The sequence below is a fragment of the Microtus ochrogaster genome, chromosome 10 (assembly GCF_000317375.1).
Source record: "Microtus ochrogaster isolate Prairie Vole_2 chromosome 10, MicOch1.0, whole genome shotgun sequence".
NCBI lineage: Eukaryota > Metazoa > Chordata > Mammalia > Rodentia > Cricetidae > Microtus > Microtus ochrogaster.
In genome coordinates this window covers 83,604,260-83,617,039 of record NC_022016.1, presented here as the reverse complement: position 1 = coordinate 83,617,039, position 12,780 = coordinate 83,604,260, and the positions used below count along the sequence as shown (strand labels likewise).

The following is a 12,780-nucleotide window of genomic DNA, read 5'->3' as shown; positions in this document are numbered from 1 at the left end:
CAGCCGAGAACAGGGAAGCGGGTAGAGCTGCTGGGTTTCTTGGCTATAAGAAGTGCTTAAGTCAGCCAGTAAAGAAGGTAGAAATGAAGGCTGAAGAGATGGCTCAGCTGTTAAGCACACTGGCTTCTCTACCAAAGGACACAAGTTCAGTTCCCAGCGCTCACAACAGGGAGCCCATGACTGCTAGGTAACTCCAGCTCCAGGGGCTCTGACACCGTCTTCTGACTCCAGAGGCACTGGCAAACATGTGGCAACAACATTGACCCCAGCACCCACTTGTAAATACAATAAATCTTAAAAAAAAAAAAAAAAAAGAGTAGAGCTAGTACTAGTCTACCTGTGGCCAATTCCAGTCAGATTCTTCTTTTGTTAAAGTTTTATTTGAATATGGCCATTATTTTGTAAATAAAGCTTTATTAGAAAACAGCCCTGCTTGTTTATGTCCAGGCTATTAGCATGAGCACAGCTGACAAGTTGCCCAAGACATGCAGTCTATGCATCTTCAAAGGGCTCCGTAGAGAATGTTAGTAAATCCCTCCTGCACATCCTTGATGGAAGCAGGCAGTGGACGGTGGGCTGTTTTCTCCCCGCTGCTGAGGTGAGATCTGCTTATCAAGAGACAGGAAAGGACCCAGTCTCAGGCTGCAGACAGGCCACTGGGTGACAGGGCCTCTGCTGGAGGCAACATGAATCATGTGATGAGCAAGGAGGAAATACGGAGAACTGGAGGGACACACGGCAGAGCTCACATGAGAACTGGAGGGACACACGGCAGAGCTCACATGAGAACTGGAGGGACACACGGCAGAGCACACATGAGAACTGAAGGACACACGGCAGAGCTCACATGAGCTAGAGGACACATGGCAGAGCTCACATGACAACTGGAGGGGACACACAGAGGTATCTGTTGACAGGCCTTGGCTCCCTTTGATGGCCCCTCTCCTTGGACCGCCACACCACAAAGCATCACAGCTTCTTACCGGGGTGGTCAAAACAAGCAGGTCTCTTAGAATATACTGCTCAGATTCAATCTCAGAAATAGGAGCCGGTGGATACTGAGATGCCTTTAACCAACCACAAGCCTCAATCAATTTTCAGTGGCCTCAATGTTACAAAGTTACTCAGTTCTCACTGGCCTTCAGCTGGCCTCAATGTTACAAAGTTACTCAGTTCCCACTGGCCTTCAGTGGCCTTGATGTTACAAAGTTACTCAGCTCCCACTGGCCTTCAGTGGCCTTGATGTTACAAAGTTACTTAAAAAGCATCCAAGATATCTATCAATCATTTTACTTAATGTCCTCCATTATACTTTTATGATACAAAAAAACCAGAAATCAGTAACAATAAAATTGTGTTACAAACCCATAATCCAGACGTGTTGTGTAAATAGAAAAAAGCAAGCCACCTAGAAGCGAGCATTTGAGTACATGTTAAGGGGTTTCATTTTAGCCGGGTAGAATAGCACGTAATGTGTCATCAACTGATAGAACAAAATTAGAAAGAATTTCACCACTGATTGCTGTAGTTAAAATTAACAATTGTGCTGAGTTCTAAGTGCTGCATGTGTCACCCCAAAGATAACACAAGCACCCCAATTTCTACTCACTGGTCTGAGGAACGGCTTCTGGACTTGCTTAGTAAGGAGATGGAACATGTCCACGGTTTCAGTTGCCAGCGCGAGATAAGATCGTGAAACGCGTTCATCCTGAGAAAGCTGAGATTGCCGGGCCTGCTGCTGATCCTAGGAAACACCAAATGGTTGCCAAAGAAATTTCAGTACCAGCCACCTGCTCATAAAAATGTAAGTGGAAAGGAAAAACATGGCTGGCTTACAATCTAGATTGTAATAAAGCCACAGTACTCTGGGAAGGAGGAAATGACCACACCACCAGCACACTGTCCAGACAGCCTTCTAGACATGTAGTATGGTGGGTGGCATTGGATTACAACCCAGGACCTGGCACATGCTAAGCACAGGCTCTACCACTGACCTACACCCCCAGCCCTGGCCTGTTACTGACTGTGGGATTTCCCTCTGTATGCTGTGAATATCACTGATGAATAAAGAAACTGCCTTGGCCTGTTGATAGGGCAGAAGTTAGGTAGATGGGCCTGCCAGAGAAAGATGCCAGGCAGAACTTTACCCAGTAAGCCACAGCCATGTGGCGATGCACAGAATAGAGATGGGCTAGTTTAGGATATGAGGTAGCCAGAAATACACTTAAGCTATTGGCCAAAGAGTATTGCAAATAATATGGTTTCTGTGTGATTATTTCAGGGCCAAGCAGTCAGGAAACATATAAGCGACCTCCTTACTATAACTGACCCCATGAGAACGGCCACACTGAGTTCCAGGAAGGATGACTCAGACTATCGGAGTACCTGATACACACACACACTGGAGCTACAGAGAGGGTTCACTCCTCTTACAAACAACTTTCACTTAGTCATCAACATTAAAAATATTGAGACTAGGGTTGGAGAGGTGGCTCAGTGGCTAAGAACACTGGCTGCTCTTGCAGAGGACCCTGGTTTAATTGCCAGCACTCACATGGTGGCTCACAACCACCCGTAACTCTGGTTCCAAGGTATTTGAGGCCTCCTGGACTCCACAGGTACCAAGTATGCATGTGGTGTAAGCTTGCACATGCAGGCAAACATACACCTAAGTGCTTGCAGACGGCTACTGTGTGAACTGCGAGACCCGGCACCGTCAGGCTGCCGTTCTGTACAGCTCCAGCATGCTTACCTACAGCACCATCCTTTGCCTCCATCCTGCCACAGACCAGGAAATGAGGTAATAAATAGACTTTGATTCATGGGGGAAATCGGTAGAGCAATAAAAGCTTTGCAGCCATCTCATTAACTAAGACTTAGTCAGTTTTTGAGACAGGGTCCCACGCAACACAGGCTGGCCACCAAAAAGCTACACAGCTAAGGAAGACCTGGAAGTTCTCATCCTACAAGATTACATGTGCAGACCACTACACTCAGTTTAGCAGATCTGTGTGTGCATGTTCACATGTATAGGTAATGCAAAGTTAAGGCCAGAGAATAACTTTATGTCTTACTCCTGGTCTATTCCCAACACATTTTTTTTTTTTTAAAACAGTTTCTTTCACTGGCTTGGAACTTGCCAAGTAGGCAAGGCTAACTTGCCCCAAGGACCTCGCTGTATCCACCTCCTAAGCAGTAGAATTACAATTGTGTGCTACCACACAGCTTCCAGGCCTTTTTTTTTTCAGGGGAGGGTCAGGGCAAACATCTGGAATAACTGATATAGGCCAGTGAGCACCCTTGGGCCTGGTGCTACAGTCCGTGCCTGGCAGAGACTCTGCAGTAAGAATGGGGAGCTGCCCAGCTCTCCATGGTCTAGAATGAGCCTATTGAGAAAAGGCTGCATCAGGAAAGACACAGGGAGAGCAAGGCCTCAGTGTCCTCAGTGTCAGTCTGAGTGCCAGCTCCTCCATTTGTAAACACCCTGTGGGCTCTGATGTAGGCTGGAGCAAGACAGACAAGGAAAATTAGGGGAACACTTATTTACAACCAGCTAGAAGCCTGCAACTTTACTACAACTGATCACACAAAATCATCTATGGAGAAAAGTGCTGTAACAAAGACACCTCAAAGACGATATAACACCAAACCTTTTGTGCTTAGGGCCAGAATGTGTGTGGCCTTGAGTATAACTGTGTTAGCCCTTCTTTTTCATTCCTAAATTTAAGCAGTAGACCTCACAAAACCACCTCATAGTTACATTTATAAAAGGTAATTCTTGCCGGGCGGTGGTGGCGCATGCCTTTAATCCCAGTACTCGGGAGGCAGAGGCAGACGGATCTCTGTGAGTTCGAGGACAGGCTCCAAAACCACAGAGAAACCCTGTCTCGAAAAACCAAAAAAAATAAAAATAAAAAAAAATAAAAGGTAATTCTTCTAAGATGAGAGAAATAGCAGTCATCCACCCACCCATCTATATATGCGCATTTTACTGATTTTTTTAATGTGAGCATATTATGCCTAGATGAATGTCAGTGTACTGTGTACCCGTGGAGGTCAGAAGAGGGTGCTGGATCCCCTGGACCTGGAGTTACAGACAGTTGTAAGGTGGCATGTGGATGCTGGGAGACAAGCTTGAGTCAACTCTCCAGCTCTTGGTTCATATGTTTTTATTTAAATTTAAAAAATAAACTTTGTGTTTTGCAAATTACAGCACTGTAACATGTGCTACAGAAACACACAGTCTCCATTTTACAAACATCTAAGGTCAAAGGCTAGGCTCACAACCAAAAGTATAAAAATAAGCTGGCTGGAGCCTGGTGGTGGTGGTGGCGGCGCACGCCTTTAATCCCAGGACGCAGGAGGCAGAGGCAGGCGGATCTCTGAGTTTGAGGCCAGCCTGGTCTACAGAGTGACTTCCTGGATATCCAGGGCTACACAGAGAGACCCTGTCTTGAAAAACCAACCAACCAATCAATCAAACAAAAAAACCGAGCTGGGTGGCAGTAGGGCACACCTTTAATCCCAATCCCAGCATTCAGGAGGCAGAGGCAGGATCTCTAAATTCAAGAGTAGCCTGGTATACACGGTGAGTCCCAGGACAGCCAGAGCTACACAGAGAAACCCAGCCTCAAAACAAAACAAAAAAACAAAAACAGAAACTCCTAACACACCCTTCAACCAGACACCCAGAAAGGCTGACAGTGATGGTGAAGGATTAGGGAGGCTTTGGGGAGAGAAGAATGGTATTGGGGCCACAACAGTCTGGATGCACAGCACTGCAGGAAGAGGGGACAGCAAGTGCAGAGAAGCCAGTGTAGGAGTGGGGCGAGATCAGAGGGGGTATCCCTATGCTATGTGCACCAGAAAGGGTGGAGGGAGCCCAAGACTGTACTGCAAGTACCAAGGCCAAACAGAATAGTGACTAAGACAGCAGAAAGGCCACATACACCCTTACTGACCTTCCTGCCTCGGCAGCCGGAGTACTGCCAACGGCAGGTATACAACCACATCCAGTTTAACCCAAAGCTCCATGCATGTAGGGCAAGCGCTCTACCAGTGAGAGCTTTAGCTCACAGAGATAAAAGAGCCTCCAGATGGGGGGAGGGAGCAGAGGAGAAACAAGGTGACCCAGCATTCAGTAGAACGAAGCTGCCATTTGTTACGGTTGTTGACTGGAACTCAGAGAGGAGATTTAAAGGACAACATGGACAAGCCAGGATTGAGAGAGTCATGCATCGCTGAACGGCAGAGCAAGCCAGCACTGTCAGACGTCTGTGGGCAGAAGTGCTCTCGGCAGTGGAGCTGCACTTGCAGTCTTTAAAATAGCACTGGAAAAGATGAGATCACCTGGCAGGGACTTCAAGCAGAGTCATCAGAGAATGTGCAGGTGTATTTGGCTGTGTGAGGAGTGGGGGGTTGGTGTGTTGGGAGGGGTGGGGTATAATGATGACAGAGGCAGGATAACACGGGCAGACACATCACTGCTGTGAAATGAACAGTGTCAGGCACAGTTGCTTATTATAGAGTTTGCTATGACATCAGATATCAAAGCTTCAATATTCTTCAGCATCCTGCCGGCACCCCACTGAGAAACGCTACCCAGGGGAGGGGTGGGAAACACTTAGAAGAAGCAGAGGACTGAGCCCTAAATCTACCATTGCTCAGAGGCTGGGGATGAGGAAGTGGAAGGCGGGCAGCAACCTTGGATCAAAGCTCAAGGAAAAGTTGTTTGTAAAAAAGCACCTTCGAGACATTTGTGCCTTTAAAAACCCATTAAGAGAAGAATCAGTAGTACTTGTTGTCTCAAATAAATGCACTGACTAGGATAAAGAGAGTGTGCTTCAGGTCCAGAAACCAACCTCTAAGAGGTCTCCACTAGGCAGCACTGAAGAGGAAGTCAAGTGAGGTGGGGCCACGCAGGACACTGACTACGTCCAGCCAACCATTCGGCTGCGTTTGGACAGAATGGGGAGTATTCTCACACATTAAGGACAGGACATCTGATGCTTGGGAAGACCAATGAAACACTAGAACACTGCACACTGAAGGCTAGGTCTGTCCTGGCCTACTGCTTACAATGTCCTTGGAGGTCACAGACCCAGCCCACCTCGACTGGAAGAGCTGAGGTTCTTTTGATTTGCCTTATCTGGTTTCTCAGCATGGTTTCAACAGTCTGGAGCCTGATTAGAAGTTCGGGCACACTGGGAAGGTACAGGGCAGCAGGGCCGTGTAGATTCTACCCCAAGAGAGATGGGAGCAAACAGATGAGGAGTGTCTAGAAATGAGCCGGAGCAACAGGCAGAAGACATGCAGTGGGGCAAACGTGATCCAGTGGAAAAGCTGCACTAACTCAACAGTGTCAGAGGCAAGGGCTGTGGGGACAGGGAAGCAGGGAGCCAGGCAGTCGTGGATACCCAGGTAGAACAAGATGTGAAATTCTCATCAAAGCTGCAGGAATACTTGTAATGAAAAGCTTCCCTAAACTGGGGTATGGTAGTACATAACTATCAGAGGGCAGAGGCAAGGGGATTTCTGTGAGCTCTAGGCCAACCAGGAACCGGGGTCACAATGATACTCCACCTTGGGATCAGAGGGGGGGGAGGTCCCTCAAATGCCCTTCAGTGTCCTACAGTGAAGACACTTATGACAGGATGTCAGCACTGTCACTGTGAGCTCAGGCTGCCACAGGTCTCGACCCTAGGGGAAGCGACTCTGACTCTTGAGCCAACCCTTTTATGATATTCCTAGGAGCTGTCAGGGTCTGCTAGGTATCAGAAGAGGGCAGTGGACGTTTACTGGCACAGCATGAATTTATCATGGAACCTGGCAACTAGGCCTTTTTCTAACAGTAACGGAATGGGAAAACCAAGGAAAAGCTCCAACAGAATCCTAGGAGATTCTCAGCCATCTACAGAAGGCCATGTGAACAAACCCAGCACAGAGAAGCCTGGAGATTTATTTCCTGGCTACCACACAAGTCAAAACACACACAAACAAACATTCCTCTAAACAGCCCTTTGACTAAAAGGCAGGGGAAGTGTCCACAATGCATTGGGAAAGGCTTCTCATTTCTCATTTTTTGGATTTAAGATTTTATATTAAAAAATATGTTGGTGGCTGGTATAGGAGGTCATTCTGTTTGTGTGTTGCTTTCATTGGTTAATTAATAAAGAAACTGCTTGGCTTGATAGGGCAGAACTTCGGTAGGTGAAGAAGACAGAACTGAATTCTGTGAGGAAAAAAGCAGAGTGTGAGAGAGCTGCCATGGAGCCACCAGGTCAGACATGCTGAATCTTTCCCAGTAAGCCACGACCTCATAGTGATACACAGATTATTAGAAATGGGTTAAATCAAGATGTGAGAGTTAGCCAAAAAAAGGCTAGAGCTAATGGGCTAGGCAGTGTTTAAATGAATACAGTTTCTGTGTGATTTTTTTTCTTTAAAATATATGTTTATTTATTATGTATACAGTGTTTGCCTGCATGTAGGCCTGCATGCTTAGAAGAGGGCACCAAATCTCATTATAGATGGTTGTGAGCCACCATGTGGTTGTTGGGAATTGAACTCAGGACCTTTGGTAAAGTAGGCAGTGCTCTTAACCTCTGAGCCATCTCTCCAGCCCGTTTCTGTGTGATTATTTCAGGTGTAAGCTAGCCAGGCAGGCGGGACAAACAAAGGGAGGACCTGCTCTCCCTGTAACAGGAGGCTTTAGAATCCAGAACATCCCCACAGGACAAGCCTGTGTCCTACTTCTGAGCTTTACCTTCACCCTCTGAAATTATATACTGACGCATACATAAATTTTTGTTTCTACAAATATGTGTGTGTCTTGAATTTATGTGCATTACATGTGTGCAGAAGGCGTTAACCGTCAGAGATGACTTAAAGGCACGGTGAACTGCCAGATGAGGATGCTGGGAACTGAACTTGGGTCCAGGCACAGGAGTAAGTGCTCTTAACTGATGAGTCACCTCTCTAGTTCTCCACACAAGACTGTTTTTGAAAATGAGAATCTGGCAGCCTGGTCTACAGAGCTAGTTCCAGGACAGGCTCCAAAGCCACAGAGAAACCCTGTCTTGAAAAAACCAAAAAAAAAAAAAAAAAAAAAAAGAGAGAGAGAATCTGGCTTTGAGGGGAGGCCTGACAGCCAGTCTGAGGATAGTAAAGAACATTCTTTCCTGAAACTCAAGCACAGAATGAACTTTTTCTCCCCAGGGGTTAGGGGCAGAACTAAGGATCAAATTCAGGACTTAAGCAAGTTAGGCAAGCCCGTGACCACTGAGCCACACCCTCTACCCCAGTCTTAGCTTCTGGAGAAAACCTTTAGGAAGCTGTCTCCTAGCTCAAACCTGAAATGGTACTTCGTGGAAGCCTACAGGTAGGAAAGTCCTAGCAACTGAGCTCTGGTGTCTCCAGGCAGCCCTGCAGGTGCAGCCCAGGAGCCAGCCCCAGGCACACTCTGCAGCTTTGTGCAAGCACCAAGGCCGCCCTACCCGAGGCAACTGGTCCCACTGCTCTTTGTTCTTCATCTCCTCTTGCACTTCATGGATCCGCTTCAGCGACTCCAGACTCTCGTCCAGCAGAAAGGTCGTGTCGTTTATCAGCATATTGATGTAGCGGACGAACTGCTTTCCAGAACTGAAAAGGCAGTGAGACAGCGGGTTACACATGTGGCCGGTCACTGAGAATGCGAGCCTCTGCCAAGCACCAACTGGATCACCTGGGAGACTGCAGGCCCAGCACATACATACACATCAACGCTCCTTAGACTTTGCTATTGTCTTTCTTGTTGCTGTTTTGTTTTGTTTTGTTTTGTTTTGTTTTGTTTTAAGGGTCTACACAGCCTCAGGCTGATCTCAAACAACTTTCCTGCCTCAGCATGACAGAGGTAGGACAACAGTCGTGAGCCACCAAACTCCAGCCCTACTATTCTTCCTAATTCACTGTGATAAGTTCTTTCGAGCAGCATGCTGGACCAGCCCTGTATGGCTGGTATGAACCAACTGCTAAATATTCCAGAATGTTTTCTGCTGATTTCCTTGGCAGTTTATATCTGGCAACAATGTATACAGTTATACCACAGAGAAGCAGCAAATGCTGGAATTCCTCCTGCTCACAGCATAGCGCCAGCTCACTGCTCAGTGTTTGTAAGTAGAGGCCACACTCTCCCACATTGAGCGGTTCCCATGGCTCCTTGCAGGAGGCTGAAGCCAGGCAGTCACAGAACCTGCTGCAAAAGCTTTCAGCGGCTCCCACCTGAGCTCTCCCACCAGCGAGCAAGCTGCGCACGCCATCAGGGCCCAATACTCACTTGAACTCCTCCATGAAGGTGCCATGGTGAGCTATGTTTTGCCAAAGGCTCTTAAAAATAGTGCTAATGTGATAGCGAATGGTGAACTTGTCATAGAACTCGCTGGTGGCTCCGGTATGCTCGACATCTACGGAGGAAAGACATTTATCTTTTATGACCTTCCAGATGCAGTTACCACAGCGGCATAGGAGAAACCATGACTCCACTCCCCCAACTCTTCTTTCAATTAATTAATTAATTAATTTTGGCTTTTCAAGAAAGGATTAATCTGTGCAGCCCCTGCTATCCTGGAACTCGCTCTGTAGACCAGGCAGGCCTTGAACTCAAGCGATCCTCCTGTCTCTGCCTCCTGAGTTCTGGGATCAAAGGCATGTACTGACACCACTTGGCTTCTTTCTTTTAAAAGGCTGGGTGCCACTATATAGCCCTGGACATCCTGGAAGCCAAAGAGTCACTTCCCTCTGCCTCTGTTGGGATTAAGGTGTACCTCTCCCCCATAACCTGACTTTAAAGATCAAGGTTTCATGACATCAGTCTGCAACGGATGCAACAGCTACACAAATGTGAGAAAGACAGCATCAAGCTCGACGACAATAAAAACTCATTTATCACATCTCCATCCTATTTTATGCTGCTAGTTTAAATTAAGGAAATTCCAGAGCAGTTCATACATGTATCTCTGAGGAGAAAAAATAGGCTAAATTTCCTATGTACCTATTACATATCTACTATTTTAAACACTTCTGTATCAGACACATTTTCCAAGCACATCCCCAAGTAGAGAAATGCACGGTGACTGCCCCCACGCTCATGGCTCGTGCCATCTGCACCCCTGTGATGTAAGCCAGGTGAGAACCAAACCCGGATATGCAAATGCCTAATAGCATACACATGAAGTTCCAAATTCATTGTGAATTTCAAAAAGGAGAAAAACTGTCAGGTAAAGACAGTTATGGGCCGGCAGTGGTGGCGCACGCCTTTAATCCCAGCACTCGGGAGGCAGAGGCAGGCGGATCTCTGTTGCAGGATTTTGATCACACTGTGACACCCTGAGACTGTGTTAATATTAACCTTGAATTGGGGACAAAGTCAACAACTAGCTAACTGGAATAAGCCTTAGAAAGTAAGGAATATAAATAGAGAAGATGCACAGGAAGGAATACAGAGGGACTTAGATTTCGTGGCTCTGCTATCGGGAAAGTGGGGAGAGGTCAGCTGGTTGCTCCTCCACCTTTAGATTCTCTGACCTCTCAGGTTCACAGCTGGCACTTGATTCCTGAGTCTTTATTGGTAACAGAACAACTTAAAGAAGTATTACAAACCAAGTGATGGTGGCGCAGGCCTTTAATCCTAGCCCCAAGGCCAGCCTGGTCTACAAGAGCTAGTTCTAGGACAGGTTCCAAAGTTACTGAGAGACCCCATCTCTGAAAACCAAAACAACAACAAACAACAACAACAAAACAAAAAAACAACAAAGCTGTATGAGTTTGAGACCAACCTGGTCTATAGAGTGAGTTCTAGGACAGCCAGGATTGTTACACAGAGAAACACTGTCTCAAAAAACAAAAAGTAATATTAAGACTGAAAAGAGGTGAGGATTTGAGAAAACAGGCACACTGTACATGGGGGCTGGGAGGAGGGGAGATGACAAACAGTGACGTAATCTCTCTTAAGACAATCTGGTAGCAGGCGTGGTGGCACATACCTGTAATCTCTGCACTGAGAGGCAGGAAGTCAGGAGCTCTTGGGCGTCAGTCTGGGTACGCAGGACTGTCTCAAATGTAGCAACCCCCAACCTCAACAATTGCACAAACTGTAGCCTAACAATCAGCATGCTTTCCACTGGCCTACTGACTCTACTTCAGAAAACGCTCACAGGTTTGTACAGAGACCAATTTCCAAGCATGGCCATCAAAATACTGCATCTGTTTTTATTTTATTTTTGTTTTTTTCGAGACAGGGTTTTTCTGTGTTGCTTTGGAACCTGTCACGGAACTAACTAGCTCTTGTAGAGCAGGCTGGCCTTGAACTCACAGAGATACACCTGCCTCTGCCTCCCAAGTGCTGGGATTAAAGGCGTTAGCCACCACTGCCCAGCCTTGTTTTTATTTTTACAATACTGGGGATTGAACCCAGGGCCTTGAGATGCTAGGCAACTGCTCTACCACTGGACAGAAATAGTGTTTTGGGCTAGGGGGAAAAAAAAAAGAATAATCCAAATGTTTAAGAGACAACATTACACACACTGGCTGAAAGCCAGAGATTACACAGTTTAGGAAGAATGACAGCTTTTTAAAGTGACCAAGAGACAGCAAGATGGTTCAGTAAGAAATGCTTGCCACCAGGCCTCAAGACTGAGCTCAATCCTTGAGATCCACATGCTGGAGGAACAGAAATGAACCTGCAGTTTGTTCTCTGACCTCTATTCATGTTACACACACATATCAAAAATAAAAAATGTAACAGATTTGTAGTAAAATATTACACAGACTGAGCACAAAGATGATGTGGGACTTCTAAATTCTGCTTGGTACAGTCTTCTGTAGCGCTGTGGGTTGAACCCAGGGCCTGGTACATATCACACTATCATTTTAAACACTAACCCCCGCCTTTCTTCCTATTTTCTGTATTTTCCAAAGTCTACATTTTGGGGGGTGAGACCAGTTATTTAATAATAAGGGAAAAAGACTAAGACATTCCTCCCATGCTAAGATCTGAAAGTATTTATGTACACTCACTAAGCTGGCTCTTCTCTGGAAGAACCAAGTGCCATTTTATTATGCAAACGTGTGAATGAAGGTGTCAGCAGTGACTCAAGCAAAGCTTGCAAGGGACAGAAAACCAGTGGCCCACACACCTCCATTATCACTTAGAGCCGCCCATTCTGGGCTGCATCCCAGACACACCAAGCTAAGTCACTAGTATTAGCTCACTGCCTACCAGCACCACCTCTCCCAGTATTTCTGTTTTTTTTTTTATTTGCTCCTAAAGTTTCCTCAAAATCACCCCCACCTAGGTTTCCAAGTTTTAGCTCTAGACTTGACCTTTGCTAAACTCATAAGCCATGTCCTCTCTCAGCAAGGCTTCTTTTTTCTTTAAGACAGAGTCTCACTATGTAGCCCTGCCTGTCCTGGAACTCTCTATAGATCAGGATGGCCTTGAACTCACACAGAGACCCATCTGCCTCTGTCTTCTGGGATTAAAAGCATGCGTCACCATGCCCAGCTTGTACAAGGCTTCCTGCTACCTTCTTTCCAGATTCATTTTACTGCTTTCTCTTTCTGCCACTCTGCGGCTGAGATCTACTGATGCTCACGTCTGTAACACTCTGAAGCTGAGATCTACTGATGTTCACATCTGTAACACTCTGTGGCTGAGATCTACTGATGCTCACATCTGTAACACTCTGCGGCTGAGATCTACTGATGCTCACGACTGTAACACTCTGCAGCTGAGATCTACTGATG

At 46.4% G+C, this 12,780-nt stretch overlaps 1 protein-coding gene across 2 annotated transcripts in view; it reads right to left on the bottom strand.

The window, feature by feature from the left end:
* The window catches only part of Ube4b (ubiquitination factor E4B), a 103,299-nt gene that overhangs the window by 8,015 nt on the left and 82,504 nt on the right, over window positions 1–12,780 (bottom strand). For both annotated transcript variants that reach the window (XM_026782239.1, XM_005353692.2), the window contains 3 exons: window positions 9,314–9,440; window positions 8,496–8,640; window positions 1,610–1,744 (listed from right to left, as the gene is read on the bottom strand). In XM_026782239.1, the coding sequence (XP_026638040.1) occupies window positions 1,610–1,744; window positions 8,496–8,640; window positions 9,314–9,440 (407 nt within the window). The remainder of the gene's footprint in view (window positions 1–1,609; window positions 1,745–8,495; window positions 8,641–9,313; window positions 9,441–12,780) is intronic.